Below are 18,081 nucleotides of genomic sequence, written 5' to 3'. Positions count from 1 at the left end.
ATCATAAAGTTTTTAATTTCTTTTTATTTTGAATTTTTAGATTTTTCAAAAAAGTTTTTTTAATTTTTTAATATTTTAATTTTCTTGACATGCGATAGCCATGTTAGTGCCAGGTGGTACTTGCATGTCATCCACATGTGCACAATTTGAATATGTATCAAATTTTTATTAGTTGATTGTCACATTATGAATATTTGTTAATTATGTAAAGTTTGGAGTAAATTCATGATACACAGAATTGGACGTTGTGATATCTAAATAGATTTTTTTTTTAATTTAAATACCATGTAAACATTTCTAATAGTTAAGAGGCTATACAATATCTCTTTGATTTTTTTGTTTGATTCTTTATTATAAGAAAAGGAGTAATAAATTTAAATAAAAGCAAACAATCTTAATATGCAATTATTAAAAATAAATAAATTTAAATAAAAATACTCTATAATATCTAAGCCTCTCCATGATCAATTTGAAATTTACTCTATCTTTTTATTACCACTTAAACATATGATATTTTATCAATCAAAATTGGAAATACAAAAAAAAAAAAAAAAAAAAAAAGTGAGAATGACCATGCATTTATCAAGTCGCACCTCTTTAGTTTGGCCAAAAAAAAATAGTAAGCCTTACAAGTTGGAACTATAGAAGTGTAAGAAGAAGAATATTTTATACGTCGCCTTAGCAATTAGCTTTCACATGAATAAGAAGTTAATTATTCGGTGATAATAATTCCATTGTAATATAATAATTGATTATATGAATATAATATTTTATTATGGTTGTAATTTTAGAAAAAAATTATGTGTACCAATTACATATTTTTATTGTAAAATCTAGGATCCTTTTCATTGATATTTTTGTTTTTTATTTTTTTTGGTTAAAAGTAAAAACAAAAATCAAATGAAACCTAATTAGTTTGCAACAAGGTATTAAAAAATATAAAATCACTTACATTGTCAAAAAAAAAAAAAAAAAAAATTTTGGTTTCTAAAATTTACTGAAGGTTTATTTCCAAAATGAACATTTGAAATCAGTGAAAGAAAACTTATACATATATCTTCCCTGCTATACCTAACCGAAATGGAAATATATATACACAGAGTAACAGTGTAACATCTTAACAGAAATGAAGTTCATTAAAAGCGCAGTAATATTGAATTTATCTGTATTTTTCTTTAGACTGAAAAGGATTTTTCTTGCTTGATGGCTACACCTATGAAAAATGTTACTATAACCTTCGGATAGTGCTTAAAAAGTATATAAGGTTTTCTTAAGCCGATTTGATTGCACTTCACATCGATTACTATATCTAAAATGAAGTTATATATGCATACATATATATATATATATATATATATATATTAATAAGGCTCAGGTTCCTTTGAAATCCGAACGCAGGTTACAAATAACTGTCTGCACTTCCTGTCAAGACAATGGATCAAGTTAAGTCCCAGGTGTTGATGGAATGCCCATTTTCTGCCCATGCATCCATCAACTGGAGGAGAATGCTTGAGGCGTGTGACTCTGCGAAAGAGTGAGAAAGAGAGAATTGATGGCAACCACATGAGAATCGAAAGCAACCTCGAAAGGAGGGGACCGCAACATTGACAGTTCTGCAGGTAAATTTTAACAGAATAATTGAAATATGTAGGGAGAGAACAAACCAACAAAACAGTCTTACTCTAGATTTCAGACAGACGTGGTAGGACCATGAGGAATCCTTGAATTTGACAAATAGCCAGTGAGAATTCAGGGATTAGGATGAACTTGAAAATTTCAGCCAATGAACACTGAGATAAGCCCCAACTTCTGGGTCCCAAAAAGTGCATGGGCTCCCACTGCAGCAGAAAAACCAAAAGTGCTATAGGGTGGGTCACATTTAAAAACGTACCTCTCAACCCTAATTATTGAACCATGGGCTCCTCAAAATAAATAGATGCCAGGTACCCTAATATTCCTTTGTAAAGACACTTTGCTTTTCAGCTTGTTTCTTTTGTTGAGCAGAGCTAATTCCTAACTATACCTAAGCCCGTTTGAATCTTGTAAAGGCTAAATTATTGTTTTTTTCTGTCTATCCAATGATCTCTGACAAGAGAGCAGCGAATGCCATGGGAGGCAAGACGGCTAGAGCCTGTGATGGTTGTATGCGAAAGCGTGCTCGTTGGTATTGTGCAGCTGATGATGCCTTTCTTTGCCACGGTTGTGATACATCAGTCCACTCCGCTAATCAGTTAGCCAGCAGACATGAAAGGGTTAGGCTTGAAATTGCATCTTCTACGTTCAATGATTCGGTGATGAACGGTACTACTAATCAAGATGCTCCACCAGCATGGCACCAAGGTTTCACTCGAAAGGCAAGAACACCAAGGCATAGCAAGTCCATGTCCAGGCAACAAAAAGGTGAGGGAAAAGTATTGAATTTGAATCAGCTTGATCCTCTTGTTCCTGAGATTGGTAGTGAAGACGGGTCAGTTGATGAGAACGAAGAGCAGCTGTTTTGCAGAGTCCCTGTATTCGATCCTTTTTCTGCAGAATTAGGTAATATGGTAACAAGTGATGGTGATGAAGTTCCTATGGTAAATGAAGATGGGAATTTGGTATTTGATTATTATGGACATGAAGAAACATGCGAGCAGAATGATGATTTTCATGGCTTCTTGCCATCAGATTTGGATCTTGCCGAGTTTGCTGCTGATGTTGAGAGCTTACTAGGAGTTGGACCTGATGAGGACACTTGTGACAACAAAAGAATTGAATTGTTAGATTGCAAAGAGGAAGAAGAAAGTAACGTTTTTCATGGAGGCAAAATAATGAAAGTTAAAGATGAAGAAGGAGAAGAAGAAAAAAAGGAAGGTAAAACAGCTTGTTGCTGTGATTCTGCATTTGATGTGGCAAGAGCATCCTTAAACTGGAGTTTTGATTATGAGTCACCCACGATTGATAAGGAGGAAGAGAAGGTGGTTCCAACAATAATGGATGGTCAAAGGCAGACAGAGATGAAGAGGAACATGCTGCTGAGGCTGAATTATGAGTCAGTCATCACAGCTTGGGCCAGCCAAGGCTCTCCTTGGACATCAGGAAGCCGACCAGAATTCAACCCTGATTATTTCATGGTACTATATACATCCCTCTCCTCCTTTTCTTCATAAATAAAAATATATATAGACACATACATATATATATATATATATATATCCTTTCTTTAACTTCTTACAGCATATATATAGATGCAGTAGAACAGTTAAATTTCAAACTGATCCTTTGCCAATTCTACTCATAATGTAAACTTTCAATCCTAGTAGTAGTTGATTATATACAACAAAGTACTTTTAATTGATATGCCTAATACATAATTTGTCAATCCGTGGTACTCCAGGGCTCAAATCCGAAAGAGGGTCATCACCTGAATGGAGGAATAGGGGGAATATACAGGCAGGCAAGAGGGAATACAGACGAAGAAAGGGAAGCAAGGGTATCAAGATATAGAGAGAAGCGAAGAACGAGACTGTTTTCGAAGAAGATAAGGTATGAAGTGAGGAAGCTGAATGCGGAGAAAAGGCCTAGAATGAAAGGCAGGTTCGTTAAGAGAACGTCCTTTGGGGGGACTGCTTTTCCTTATGTCAATTAAGTAATAGCAACTCTTCAACTGCCAATTCTTGTTGTTTGTTTCTTTGCAAGAATTGGCAGGCGAGTTGCTTAACCAGTACCTAGACTGTATTAGTTAAGCTTTTAAATGAATAAATGGATTAGGGTAGTTGTAATTGAACTATACCGTTAGATCTTTCTGTAACAGTTGTACTAATATCTTCCTAACGTTGAAGCTCAAGCTACCATGTCAATTAACCGAATCCGCTGTAAATTAATTAAAGTTAATTTCTGGTTTCTTTACCATCTTCTGCTTTGGATAAATGAAGGGTTTTGTTTCATTTTTCCATTTTAATTACAAGCATGCAGCTTTATTCTTTTTAAACATGGCTATTAATTTCACAAATTAATCTACTTTGTACAGTTTGTTGACTTGATTCAATTTATATATGTACCAGAGGAAGACGAAGAAGAACTTCTGCTATTGCCTATTTGTATAAAATCGGTGACCAATTGATTCTGAATAGCCTCAATTTGAATTAGTTTGGTTCAACTTAAAACTGGAATTCAACAATTAAATTAATATGTTTAGACTTTGTATTTCAATTCTTTGTTTAACACATGTACACAGTAGAAGATCAACGAGGAAAGTCTATTAGTTTGTAAAAGAATTCTCATATTTTGGCAGTCCATGCATATTTCTAAACCATGAGTATTGTTGCATATAAGATTTAGTTGGTTCAAGTTCAACACTCTAATATTATTTTAATCACTCACTTGTATATGAAATAGAGTTTTCAATTGCATAGTCATTATATCACGAGTCGAGATTTAAGCTCCAGACTCGCACAACTTTAGGATACGAGGATGGCCTCCTTCATGTTCCAAATCAATCTAATTATCACCATCCACACTAACTTGTGAGGTATGGTTTTGTCCCACAAAAGGGATTTCGTATGAAGAAAATGTTGTGAACTTATATCTTCATGATCAACTCTAACGGTTCACACTAACTTGTGAGGTATTATCTACTTCAACCCTGATCTCACGATTTTGTTTCACAAAACAGAATTCATAAAGAGAAAATGGTGTGAACCCTATATCTCATGACTAACTCTAATACACAAATGATGTAAGATTCATGACTTCTCCTTAAAACCGTGACATCCTCTCCTACTCCAATGAAGGCCCATCGTCTTCAGAGACACATTGCAAGTATCCCTAAAGCTGGTTCTAATACCACTTGTCATAGGTCGAGACTCAAACTCCAAGCTCGTATGATTCCAAGATACGGGGATGACTTTTTCCTTGTTCCAAATCAGTTTAACTATCATGGTCCACACAACTTGTGAGGTATTATTCACTTTGGCCCTTTGACTTTACGATTTTATCTTACAAAAGGCATCACAAAAAAAAAGTAGTGTGAACCCTTATATCCCATGATCAACTCTAATACACAGTCGATATGAGATTCATGACTCCTCCTTAAGACTCTGACAACTGAACCATCCTTGCTTGCCAATTTCATGTGCTAGGGCTCGAAATTTTTTTTCAACCATAGAATTTTTATTAATATTGGATGTGTAGCCTGCCCAATATAATCAAGCAAAACAATCTATTATGTTCTTATATCAAGAAATTAATCCAATACAAATAAAGTGCTCATAAATTTCTAGTCAAAACAAAAAAGAAACCGCACACAATAAATAAATATTGAAAAATAATCTTTACCAATGTTTCATTCCTATAAATCTATAATTTAATTCAGTTGGGGTATATAATTGCAGTTACAGTTAGTATATCTAACATCCCAACATTTATAACTTTTTCTCTTATTTTCAAACATCAATCTCTTTTATTTAAAAAAAAAAAAAAAGTCAATAAATATGATCACTATCTTTAACTTGTTTATCAATTATAACACTAATTTATATACATGAAGATCCATTTTATAGTATATATGAATAAATAATATAAGAATTTTATAGTGATAGCAAAACATTGCACATGCATTTGGTTGGATTGTTTATATGTTCATGTGTCTAAGGTTCAAAGAGATGAATCCAAGTTTTATCTTTCTTCCAAATAATAATAATAATAACTTTCCACTAGCAAGTAAACCCTCCGTTAACAAGCTTGGTGGCCCAAAAACTTTTTTGGGTCCGAAAGCTTAAAATTACAAGTCAATTTTCAGAGAACGACATTATACAGTATTCATATGCATATATATTTACAAATACTTATAAATACATCTACTTACATACATTGGTCCAATTAATTTTGGCAGTTATATATAATAATATATATAATATTAATCATTTATGGTCTGGAGAAGTTTCTACTACTTGTGGAAATAAAATGTCGACTTGTCATCCTCAACATTTGTCCCTTAGATTTTTTGTTGGCATTTTATACTTTGATTTTATCTTTTGTTATATTTTTCCAAAAAAATAAAAAATAAAATGGTGCATTGCCCTCTTTTTCTTTCTTTCGGCCACTTTTTGGGGCAGGCCAGCTAGTTGCTGGGACAGACCTTAGCCAACAAGCTGTGGTTGGACCAAAGGGTTCAATATTTTTGCCCAACCTTCGTTGGCTGGCACCACAGCTCTCATAGTGAATACGTGCCAAGAAAATGCAAGGCAGATTTCCTAGCCTCTTTATTATATTTTTCATTTTGATTAAAAAAATCCTGCTTTAATGAAGAACTTGTTGAAGTGCGTTTAATAGCCATGAAACTGAAAAAAAAAAATCCTGAATATATAGCCTATGCACTGTTAGCATATTTATGGGCAATTGTTCTGTGCATTGTCCCCCCAGGAAACCATCCAAAATGTTGGAATTTAATTTTTTTTCCCTAATTTTCAAAGCTACATCGTTTATTTAAGTTAAATTATTTGTGAAGCTGATTTCATTTGTGTGTGTCATCAATGTTGTTAAGAACAACATGAGTGAAAAACCATACATTTGATTTAACAGAATGGATGCGTTAGCAAAAATGTTTTTTCATTGGCCTGCTCGGACCTCAAAGAAATAGTTGCCATAATAACGCAAATAAATACTACACGCCAATGTTGAAATACTATTCCATAGACGTTGAAACGTTAATTTCTTCGTGTGGCTAGAATAGGTTAGGACTATATATATATATATATATATATATATATATATATATATATATCATAATAACCAAAGCCTACGATCCAAAATACACCTAAACTTACAAGACCCTGCAGTTTAGGAGCAACTCCTTAAGTTCAACCAGATGCGTTGTGTGGGAGCAACTCCTTCCACACACTTTGCCCACCCATTGGACTGAAGGAGCTCCTGGTTTCATCACATGCATATATACCAGTTTAGGAGGAAATCTCATTATCGATTTTCTCAAACTTGTTTTGATTCTCTTCTAACTCATCTGCCCTTTTGATATACTTTCCTTACTTCTTATTGTTAACTCTTTTTCAGGCTTTTATCCAGCTTCGCACTGACCAAAATGGAGGTCGACTACTTCGTAGCTTGACAGGATGCAGCTTAGTGCAGTACACTTGACTGAGAGAGATTGCCTTGACATCCAAGAAAAGAAAAGGCCTCAAAATTTAAGAGTCTCCACTCTCGCCCATCATCTTCTGATGTAATCGCATCTTATTCTCAGTGCCAGACTCAATCAACCTGCACTCGCCAAAACTTGTAGATGCTGCTAACTCACCATAACAATGCATAATCATGGAGGATTAAGCAGACGTGAACAGCACAGAAATTACTTTGGTAGCCTTTATGAACTCTAGCCTCTGTTCTGTTGTTGTCTGTCCTTTTTGCTGTAAAACTCCGGTTCTGTGAACAAAAACCTGATAGTTCCAATTTACACACAACTCGCTACCCTTTTTAAGCAAGGCATTGCAAAACCCACTGCTCAGGTCCTGAATGCATGCTAACCCAGTCGCCAGCTTCCAGATGCTTTCATCGTATGCACAAAGATAGCTCCATAAACCCAAAACATAAAGCCAAATCATATCTCTGAACGAGGTAAAACTAAATGTTGGACAAGTAAAATGAACAAGAACAGAGCATCTACAACATTCAAAGCCATTATATGGCATGAATTAAGGCTGCATCTGATCTAATTTAGGAGTATGAACAACAGTTGAGAATCTTAGTCACCTTCCTAAATTAAACCCAAAACAGCAGAAAAAGACATATCAAGTTTGAATTCCATCTCCATCACACAGCAATCAAAGTGGGCATGAAAACTACAAATCCTTTATCAACAAGGTAATATATATCAAGCAGGAAATCACAATAAACTTATTTTACTATCTGATGTGCTGTTACAGATAGACTAACCCAAATAATAGAAATATTTTAGGATGCTAACAAGAAAGGACAAAGGGAAAAAAAAAGACTAACATAATGGAGAAAAGAAAATTAAAAAGAGATCATATCTGGTTTGTTACAAGAGTCTTACAACACAGACAACATTAACAACAAAGCAAACAATTATTCAAATCCCTCACTTGATGTCTTACTTTGCTGGCCATATTTAGTCACCTGCAACAGCGAAGCATAATATTAATTCTATTTATGCAAGTTATTCAAGTTCAACACAAAATTTTACACCTTCAGCCAAGACACAGAAAAGTCATATACACATCCACAGATATTGATTGAATAACTTTGAAGACATTCTTTAGATCAGAAATGCACAACCCAGTGGTCATACCACATAAAATAGAAACAGAAGACTAAACAGACCATGATATATTCAGAAAAGTAAAAGGAGAGAATAAAGTCTCATTCATGATGATACCAAAGGTACCAAAATGCAATGATACCACCACCACAAGAAGCTAAAATGAAATAATTTTCTTTCTTTATTTATTACTTGTTTTCATTTGCTCTGAAAATCTAAATTTCAAGTCACATCTTAGGGCATCCTATTAGAGCAGAACATTCATATAAACTCTTACCATAAGCTTATTGATACAAACCTCCTTACCACACGTATTTAGATATCCCACCCCATCATTGTTTTTATCACATTCTAAAACTTCAAGGTATCAACAAGATTCAATTAAAAAATGATAAACAAATCATGAAGCGAATGGATTAGTTTAGATACAACATCATGATAACTGTGATGATCTAGCAGTGACCACTATGCAAAACAAGTTCCATGTATTCTCACTTAGATAGAATCTCTCTCAACCACATTTTCAAGGTATACAGCAAATCAATGATTGTCCTCCAAATGCAATCAATTGATGATATGATCAACTACTTACGAAATCAAGTAACAATTTCTCATTGGAATCACCTTGTTATCAGTATCTTCATTAAAAGGCTATCAAAATATCTTTGAATGCATTTACTGAACTGCATTCACCAACCTACACGGGCTAAACTGGCCCATTTCTGTACAAAGTTTCTACTTAAAAAAAAATTCTCGCAATTGAAGTTGGAAACACTTGTTTAGTTTTCTATTAACCAAAAAGATGGGGAAATCAAATCATGACCCCAAAAGAAATCTCCACAAATTTGAGATGGGGGTGAAAGGGAACAATAGATATAATTGTATCAATCAGATATATTCGCCAAGTTTGCACCCTAAGAATGGTTTTAACTGTTAACATAAATCGATGAGCCTTATGAAGGATAAAAAGGAGCTCCAACTCTATATCAATCATCATTATCAAGGATAAACAGGGGTAGAATGCAACAAAAAAGTGTTCTATTTGCCCAAAACTAAAGTTCACAAGAAAATCTCAAGCTCAGCTCGGTGGTCATTTTTTTCTAATTGTTTTTTGCTTCCAAAAACAAAATGCAGAAAATGCATTTGGATACAAAAGCAAACAATAATTTAAAAAATTATAAATCATGTTTTTCAAATATAACAAAAGACATGATATACTTTAAAATAAAACAATCATGTCTGGAAAAGTTTTACATCTATCTATTTGCTAACCTTGAATCAAATATTATTTTAATTTTTACTATTAGTCCTTCTTTTACAGCAACTTTTGAGTGAACAACAAAGTAGGCTCCTTTGATTGACACTTTTGCTTCTTTCATTTTGCTTTTTGAAGAATTGCGATAAAGCAAAAGCAAAAGGTAAAAAGCAATAGTATAATTAATTTTAAATTCAAGAATAATTAAAATGTAACACCAATTATAAGTGTCTATGCAGAGGTGGAATCACAATATTGTCCTCTAAAAGAATTATATATTTAGTGTATAATCCTTCAAATTTCAGATTTGCTTATGCATCCAAACGAGCTTTTTGCTTTTTTGCTTTCAGAAACTAAAACCAAATAGCAAAAATGACAAACAAATCAAGCCTAATAAATAACAAAATGCAAGTAGTAAAAGTAAAAATCAACAACCTAGGTATCTTAAGTTAATTTCTTTCGCAGCATTGGTATTAAGGATTTTGAAGGACATATTTAAAGAGAATATTTAAAATGAAACTGGAAAATACCCAAGTGTTGGTGATAATCATCAAGCTTCTATCAGTTAGAACGAGAACAGAGGCACAAAATAAACGTAGATGCTTCGAATTTTAAAATGTAAAGGATGAAACCGTGCATTCAGCAACATAAATGAAAGGTAATATTTTTTTCTGTTTGCCCTCCTAGTCCTTCTTTAGCTTATGTTTCAAGAATCTTATTTAATCATTATTGAGGAATAGAAATCGTCCAGAAGCAGGCACTCAAAAGGAAAGAAAATTAATCTAAAAGCAAAGTTATACAGAGTTTAGGAAGACATACAACCAAACTGCGAAAGATAATTGTCTAGTACTTATCCTTTCTTTGACATAAAAGGAGAACTTAGACTTCCAAACTATAGGCAGGGTAGCTCCAGCCCAAACATATTTAACAGAGACTATTACTTCATTTTAAATTAATGCCTACTAAAAAAACAATCCAAATAAAAATTGCTAAAACTTTGAAACTAATTAAACATTTTCCCCTTATCAAATCTCCTTCATCACAAGTACATTGTAACACAAAAACTATCAATATCAATTTAATTTAATTATCAATTACAATTTAATTTTCATTATCACTATCAAATAAAATTAGGTCAAGCACTACAAAATGTAATTTTTCCATTCCCAGCCCATATCTTCATCGAATGATTGGAAAATGAAAGATTCTTTAACTACTTTGAAAATATGATTCCAGCTTTATCTGTATTTTTGCTATTATTTCAACTCAACAATTTCTCAAAATTAGCATCCACAAGTCAAATTTGCATGTGACACCTAATCCACCTTTCTGCACACATGCATGCGCACACACATATATAGTTATTTATTCTTCTAATGTATCCTCTTTGAATTATTAGAACCTGTCTTCACATTATCATAATTCAGTTGAACAACAACAAAACAAGAAATAATTCTGTTGATCCAATAACTGTAAAATAGATTGTTCAGTAGATAACATAAAGAAAGAATTAAGGTCTTAGACTACCTTTCGTAACCGTTTGCAGCCACTCATTCTGACTCAACCTCCTCAACCTTCGGACCTAAAATCCCAAATCATTAACAAAATTAATACAGTTCAGTCATTCCTTCCCCAAAGAACAATGTTGACTAATCCACAAATAAATAAACAAAAAACAGCTCAATGCTCATTTTTTTCGTTACTTTTACTACTTGCTTTGTTTTTCACTTCCTCAAAAGTTGTTAACAAGTAAAATGTAGTAAACAAAACAAATTTAGATTCAATCAAAAACTAACAAAATAGACAAATTTAGACATAAAAGCAAAACCATACATTGTCTTAGGCGAAAATATTAATTTTTTTTTAAAATTTTTTCAGGAAGAAAAACGCAAATAATAAAATTAACAACCAGCCATGCTTAAAATAAATAAAATAAAAGTTTTATATATATTAAAAAGGAAAAGATAGGAACCGTGAAGGGAGGGGTGGCGGCCATCCTTGCCCCAACCGATGCCGCGGGTGGCATCGAGGTACTGACGAACGAGGTGGCGGCACTTCTGGAGATGGTTGACTCCTTCGATACGGTAACACCACTTGACCTTGTCTCGGAGGATCTTCGCCTTCTCTATGTCGATCCATTTCTCTCGAACTATATGCTCCCTCATTTCCAGCATCGCCACCGGGTCCTTGTAGGGATTGGCAGGGTCAAAGTCATCCGGCGCCGTTTCTTCGAACTCTGGCACTCGCTTCTTCCTCCCCATCTCTCTCTCTCTCTCTCTCTCTCTGCTCTTCTTTGCTCTGCAGTTGGTTTTAGTATTTTGGCGATTTAGGGTGTTCGAAATTGTGTTTTTGTGGTGGGCTTTCACGTAAATTTGATTTATGGACTACTTTTGTAGTTTTTCGGCCCAGTTGATTTTCGTTTACTTGGGCTTGAAAGTTGAAAATGAAATCTCTCTTGCAATCATCAATCTTCTCTTACTCTTAACTAGCGGTCAAGAAAATCTTAAGCTTTATAGAAAAATTGTTTAGGTCCTTTTTCTCACAAATTTCTTCACAATCGGCGAAGTCCTCAAACCGGTTATAACCTAATCTTCTTTCTTTCCTTTTTAAAAAGTCCAAACTCTCTGTATTTGGTTCGCTGTGATTTTATGTTGTTTACGAAAAAAAAATTTTTGTTATTTTTCTTTTTTTTTCAAACAAAGTAAGAATTTTTATTTTATTTAGAAAACATTTTGTATTGTTAATAAAAAGAGAGATATGGCGCTCTAAATTTAGCATTAAAATATTTTTGTGATAAAATTTATTATGATTCACGAAATGAAGGTTGAGTTGAAAAATACGGAGCTGCTATTTCTTAAAAAAAAAAAAAAACGGGGCTCATTATACGGTTACGGTCCTTTAACCTTTTAAAAGCTTCCATGTATATATTGTTTGAGATAAAGTAAGTATGGACTTCCCCTATTTTCAACAATTATTAAAAAAATAAAAAATAAATAAAACTAGGTTTCAATTTTCAATCTTTTTACACGAAATTAGCTTTCATCTTTCATCTTTCATCAAACAAAAACATGAAATTAACTTAGAACAATAGGTAACTCTTTTCAGATTTTAAGAAAAAAAAAATTGACGTGTTCCATTAAATTCTAAAGTATTGAAAAGCAATTATCATAATTGACTATAGCTAGCATTCTTCAAACTCTTAATTGTCTGAACCAGAACTTTTTTTTATTTTTTTCAGAGAACTGAGCCTTAGTTCATGCAGCAACTGTAATATTAGTAAATTTGAAATTCAGATGTCAATATTTATAATTTTTTATTTTTTATATTATGGCCTCTTTAGTTAAAAAAATGTTTTGATCTCCTACAATTTGTCAATTTATAAACTTTTTTTTGAGTTTTTTATGATTTTTATTTAAATTTAAAGTACGATTTATGATAACTAAATGTATAATCTCTTTAAAAATAGAGTTCAAATTCTCATCTTTCAAAGAAAAAAACAAAAATTATGAGCACCAAATAATATTAAACATCTTCTTAAAGGCAAATGGATGTTTGATTAATAAAGAATTGTTATGAAGTTTTAGAAAGACAAAGAACGAAAACAAAGGGAGCAGAGAGAAATAGAGTGAAAGAACTTGAGCTCTTTGTACACCAGATTTTGCCAAACAATCAGCGATAGCATTTTGCTCTTTTGGAATTTGAGTGACGTATATAGGCAAATTTTATCGTTTCTTGAAGTTGTTGCATGTGATTAGAAAAATTCCTCAAGCGCCAAGGAACTTTTGGAGACATCTTTGATCCAATTTGAGTGAAACCAGATGCAGCAAAGAAGAGAAAAGCTTCTAGATTTCTGCAAGATTGGAGTCTGTAATGCCAATTCCTGCAGGTTCTGGCTTTCCAAAGGCTGAACCATCTACATTCAATTTCATAAAATTAACCACAACGAGGGCGCGCTAGACCATAACCATGATTTGCAAGAAACATATATATTTCAATTGAGATTCTGAGATATTGGAGATGTTACTGAGCAAGTCCACAACAGTTTAAGAGGTTGACGGCTAAATAATATAAATTAATGTTACGAGAAGTTCAATTCTTTTTTTTTTTTTTGTGTGTGTGTAAGAGAATATTATACATGCATAATTATTTTTGGATTAATTTACATATTATTAGAGTTAATATTTAAAAATTACGAATTTCAAAAATTTTATATATATATATATATAATATTTTTCAATTAAATAAATATTAAGAGAAGAGAATTCAAAGATAGATTAAAAATTAAAAAAAATATATTATACCTTTAAATTTTTAAAACCTTAATTTTAAAAAATCTAAGCTAACTTACTTGTTTTTTGAACTAATATTCAATTAAAAATCTAACTGAATTTTTTGAATAACAATACATACATGATTTTTTGAATAGTAAATACATACATATTTAAGAAAAATTATTTGATACATTGTCTATGAAATTTTTTTTTTAATTCCATAAATAGAGTTAAAAATTAATACATGCTTTACTTTTTTAATTAATTTTATTATTTTTTAATATATCTTAAGAAATACACATCACTCATAATATTGCTTGTAGAATTTAAAAGTTTTATTATTAGTATATTTGATAATTTTTTTACATTTAAACTCAATTTTCTTTTACATTAAAGAAAATACATATACATAAATCTCTTATGTGAATAATACTATATAATTATATTTAAACAGTTAATAAATACATACAATGACCTATTTTTTAAAATTATAATTATAATCAAATATTATATTTATATAATCAATTAATAATTAATTATTATATCATAATCAAATTATAATCACTGAAAAATCTACTAACAAATTAAAATATAATTAAATATTATAACTCATATAAATTAAAATTTAAACTTAAGACCTTAGAATTTTAAGACATTTCACTAATCTGAATGGAAATGGAAACTTGTGTAATAATAATCTCAATCTTTTATTAGTAATTATTTTCTATGGCAATTTCCAAATTCATCCTTTAGGGGACATAATAAGCCAATTTTACCAGAAAATGAAATCAGTATTTTCCTTTGAAAAAGAGAAAGAACCTAAAAAAAAAAAAAAAATTGTAGACCAACTTTTATAACCTTTATTTGACATACTGTTCTTCGACACTTTCAAAAGCTATCTATAAATATATATATATATATATATATATACATATATATATGTATATATATATATATAACGGGACTGACATCAAAACCTCTCTTAATCATATGTTTTTCACATTTAAGCCAATGCCAAAAGCCTCAAACTCAGTCTTTGGCTACAAAACCTAACACAAACCCTGACCAACCTCCACTTGGGCCCCACAGGTGGCATCATCAGAGCCGTTGATATTGTTCCCTTTTTCTTTGGCCTCTGTTCGAACCCTAGAGTCAGCTCCAACTCCAAATCACTCACATCGCATAACTCATTTGCCTTAGGCTGCATTTGGATTGAAACGGAGCTGCGTTTATCATGAAAACCTGTGTCAACTGCACTGCACAGTGCAAAAAAATACATTCGGCTTACATGAATGGTGAGGTAGAAATGCAAGTTTATCGTGCCGCAGCTCTAAAATCTAACCGGCGCTTCAAGCTCCAGTGAAAAAAAACTCACCACCAGTGAACCTTATCTTTCCGTAAAAACCCTTGCTGTCTTTTTTTATTTATTTATTTTAATGTAGCAATGAAAATGTATTTTGTCTATTTTTGTCCATTTTTTATTTTGATTTTTTTATTTAAAAGTTTTTTTCATTTCTTTTCATTTTATTTATTTTTAAATTTTATTTTGAATAAAAATAATTAATATTTTAATATAAATAATTATTATCAATTTTTTAAAAAATCACTTTTATATATTGTTATCAATTTTATTAATTTTTAAATATTTATTAATAAAATTATTATTTGAAATAAAATTAATTTTAGTAATTTTAATTATTTATTAATTTTATAAATATAAAATTATTTAAATTTTTTATTTTATATAAATTTTCATATAATATCTTTAATGATAACATTTTATTTTTATTATTTTTTACCTCATCATCAATATTATAATTATATTCAAACACATATTTTATCATTAATTTTATTTTTATTATTATAATATTTAATTTTATTATTATAATAATTAATCTTATCATCGTCATTATTTTTAATTTTATCAAAATTAATTTTACCCTCCATTCAAATTTACCCTTAGCCAACGAAGCGTCCATCGTCTCCACCAACAGGACGTCACCTTCCCCACTATCCACTCCCAAACTCAGTCAGCGAATACGTGCCGACCCACGACTCGCCGACTCATAAGCCTCTTTCTCCACTTTAGGCTTCAGTTTTGAAGCCGACCGCTTAAACTGTCCCCGAGGCTTAACTTTCTGAAGCCCATCATTGGTGTTCTTGTCTTTTGACACGTGTCGAACGTCACATGCATATTTAGCAGGTGGGCAGTTCGAAGTCGACAATTTAGAGGAAACTTGATTAATCAAAACACCACTTAAAACTGCGTCGATGGCTGTCTGACATAGACGGCATTTTTTGGAGTACATCAATTCGATCGAACTGTGACTCGGGTCCACTATATCAATATATCTCCACATGCTTCGTAAAGCAATGATTTAAAAATTCCTTAAAAAAAAACAGAAGATATTACATAGGTTTAGATCTTTAATGATATGTTTTTTTTTTTTAAGTTTATAAAATATTTATAATATTTGTCAAAAAATATCACTGAAAACGTCAATTATACTCACGTTAAAAAAAATAGTAACATTTTATACGAAATACGATTAATTTAGTAGCATTTGTAATCACAATCGTCATTAAATTAGTGGTATTTATATAAAAAAAATATCACTAATTTAAAACATTTGTATCATAAAACATTACTTTATTTAATGATATTTACAAAAGCAATCATCACTGCGTTTGTATCAAAAAATACCGTTAATTTAACGACATTTGTATAGAAAAATATCACTAATTTAATGATATTTATATAGAAAAATATCCCTAAATTTAATAGCGTTTATGCTATAAACGCCGCAAAATTTCAAATTTAGCAACATTTGTTTAACACAAATACCACGAAATTTACTTTTTTTAAAAAATAATTTATATTTATTATTATCATTAAATAAAAATGTTAAAAGAAATAAAAACGAACTTAAATTCATAAACTGAATATTATAAATACATAATTTATTCAAATATGCATGTAACACGAAGTTTAATAATACATGTAATAATATTCAAATTATTTTAGCACATTAATAAAAAATTTTAAAATATATGAAATTGATGACAGCATAGATATGGAATACTGACATTTAATGAAAGATTTTTTTCACCTTGGTTACTAATGTACTCAAAAACCTACTAAATAATATCATACAAGTTTTAACACTTAATAATAAGTTATTTTTATATTAAAAATATAAATAGTTACTAATATAATACATGAGTTGGTGGACCACCTATATTAGTTCTTGAAAATTATTGTTGCATAAAATTCATAAAAGTATCGAATTAATCATGCAACTACTGAAATTTTGCACACTCTTAGTCCATTTTAGTATGTTATTCTTCAATTTTAGCATGCTCATGTTCTTTTTCTGCTTCTATTTGCTAGAAACGTTATTGCATAGTTTGTAACTCCTCTCACAATATGAAAATGTTTCGTGAAGACTAACTTGCTGAGAATGTAAATTACTGAGAGCTACATCTATAGTAGCTAGATAGTGTGGGACCTAATCTAAGGCATCGGACCCATTTATGTCTTTTTTTTCAGTAACTTATGTGAAATTTTGATTTTTCAATTATTACATGTTTATAAAACCATCAAATGCCACTTCAATTTTAGTAGCTATTTTCTCTTTCGCTTTCTCCAATAAATTAATCAGATAAAACTATCAAGTTTAATGATTAATTCATAATATATTTAAAATAGTAAATATTTACTTTCTATATAAAAATATATATGTAACAAATTACCATAATTTCTTGTGTTTTGACATTCAGATAAGATTCATCTTTTTTTGTGTGGGTTAAGTTTCACACGTTCAATTTTTTCACTCATCTCAATCTCCTATATAAAAACATATGTTATTGTTAAATACATATCAATCGTAACTTATTCATATATATCAAGCTTGTCAATCAAGTTCAAAATTTTGAATAAGTTTAACATCATGTATTTAATCTATCCAAATTATTAAAATATAAATGTAATTATAAATTTATATTTTTGCCCTTTAACAGCACAAAAGTCTTAAACAAATGTAAACAATAAAAGCATTTGGGTTTTTCACACATATCAATCATGAAAACTAAGTTCAATCATTCAAAAAAATTTAATATCATGTATTGAAGCCATCCAAATCGTTAAAATAGATTAATAATAGCAATTTTGTATTTTTGCCTTTTAACGGTAAAAATAGTCATAAATAGACATAAACAACAACTTGTTCACACATATCAACCATAGAAATCAAGTTCAACCATTCAAACAAATTTAATATCATGTA

General features: G+C 30.8%; 3 protein-coding genes across 3 annotated transcripts; 1 reads left to right on the top strand and 2 right to left on the bottom strand.

Annotated features, from left to right (window-relative positions):
* Window positions 1-1,959: 1,959 nt before the first annotated feature.
* On the top strand, window positions 1,960-3,839 carry LOC111290815 (zinc finger protein CONSTANS-LIKE 16-like). The gene is made up of 2 exons (XM_022882298.2): window positions 1,960-3,113; window positions 3,377-3,839. Exons 1-2 carry the CDS (start codon window positions 2,079-2,081, stop codon window positions 3,626-3,628), a joined length of 1,287 nt encoding a protein of 428 aa, XP_022738033.2. The 5' UTR covers window positions 1,960-2,078; the 3' UTR covers window positions 3,629-3,839.
* A 4,000-nt stretch (window positions 3,840-7,839) lies between these two features.
* Window positions 7,840-11,842, bottom strand: LOC111290691 (NADH dehydrogenase [ubiquinone] 1 beta subcomplex subunit 10-B-like). The gene is made up of 3 exons (XM_022882110.2): window positions 11,497-11,842; window positions 11,052-11,106; window positions 7,840-8,127 (listed from the first exon to the last, which is right to left on the bottom strand). The coding sequence occupies exons 1-2, from the start codon at window positions 11,783-11,785 to the stop codon at window positions 11,075-11,077; spliced, it is 321 nt and encodes a 106-aa protein (XP_022737845.1). The 5' UTR covers window positions 11,786-11,842; the 3' UTR covers window positions 7,840-8,127; window positions 11,052-11,074.
* A 2,956-nt stretch (window positions 11,843-14,798) lies between these two features.
* Window positions 14,799-16,155, bottom strand: LOC111290202 (LOB domain-containing protein 41-like). Its single transcript, XM_089768723.1, has 2 exons — window positions 15,845-16,155; window positions 14,799-15,051 (listed from the first exon to the last, which is right to left on the bottom strand). Exons 1-2 carry the CDS (start codon window positions 16,153-16,155, stop codon window positions 14,799-14,801), a joined length of 564 nt encoding a protein of 187 aa, XP_089624849.1.
* Window positions 16,156-18,081: the final 1,926 nt, after the last annotated feature.

The sequence above is a fragment of the Durio zibethinus genome, chromosome 11 (genome assembly GCF_047325235.1).
Source record: "Durio zibethinus cultivar Kanyao isolate XHJ-2024 chromosome 11, ASM4732523v1, whole genome shotgun sequence".
NCBI lineage: Eukaryota > Viridiplantae > Streptophyta > Magnoliopsida > Malvales > Malvaceae > Durio > Durio zibethinus.
Note: the sequence above shows the minus strand (reverse complement) of the source record. Positions and strands in the feature narration are given on the sequence as shown.

Excerpts from the sequence above, each read along its gene's own strand:
- LOC111290815 (XM_022882298.2), top strand. The coding sequence starts at position 2,079 with ATGATCTCTGACAAGAGAGCAGCGAATGCCATGGGAGGCAAGACGGCT. Across the intron at positions 3,114-3,376 it reads TCAACCCTGATTATTTCATG|GGCTCAAATCCGAAAGAGGG; the intron begins GTACTATATACA and ends GTGGTACTCCAG.
- LOC111290691 (XM_022882110.2), bottom strand. The coding sequence starts at position 11,785 with ATGGGGAGGAAGAAGCGAGTGCCAGAGTTCGAAGAAACGGCGCCGGAT. Across the intron at positions 11,107-11,496 it reads CCGCCACCCCTCCCTTCACG|GTCCGAAGGTTGAGGAGGTT; the intron begins GTTCCTATCTTT and ends TTGGGATTTTAG.
- LOC111290202 (XM_089768723.1), bottom strand. The coding sequence starts at position 16,155 with ATGTGGAGATATATTGATATAGTGGACCCGAGTCACAGTTCGATCGAA. Across the intron at positions 15,052-15,844 it reads TATGAGTCGGCGAGTCGTGG|TGCAGTTGACACAGGTTTTC; the intron begins GTCGGCACGTAT and ends TGCACTGTGCAG.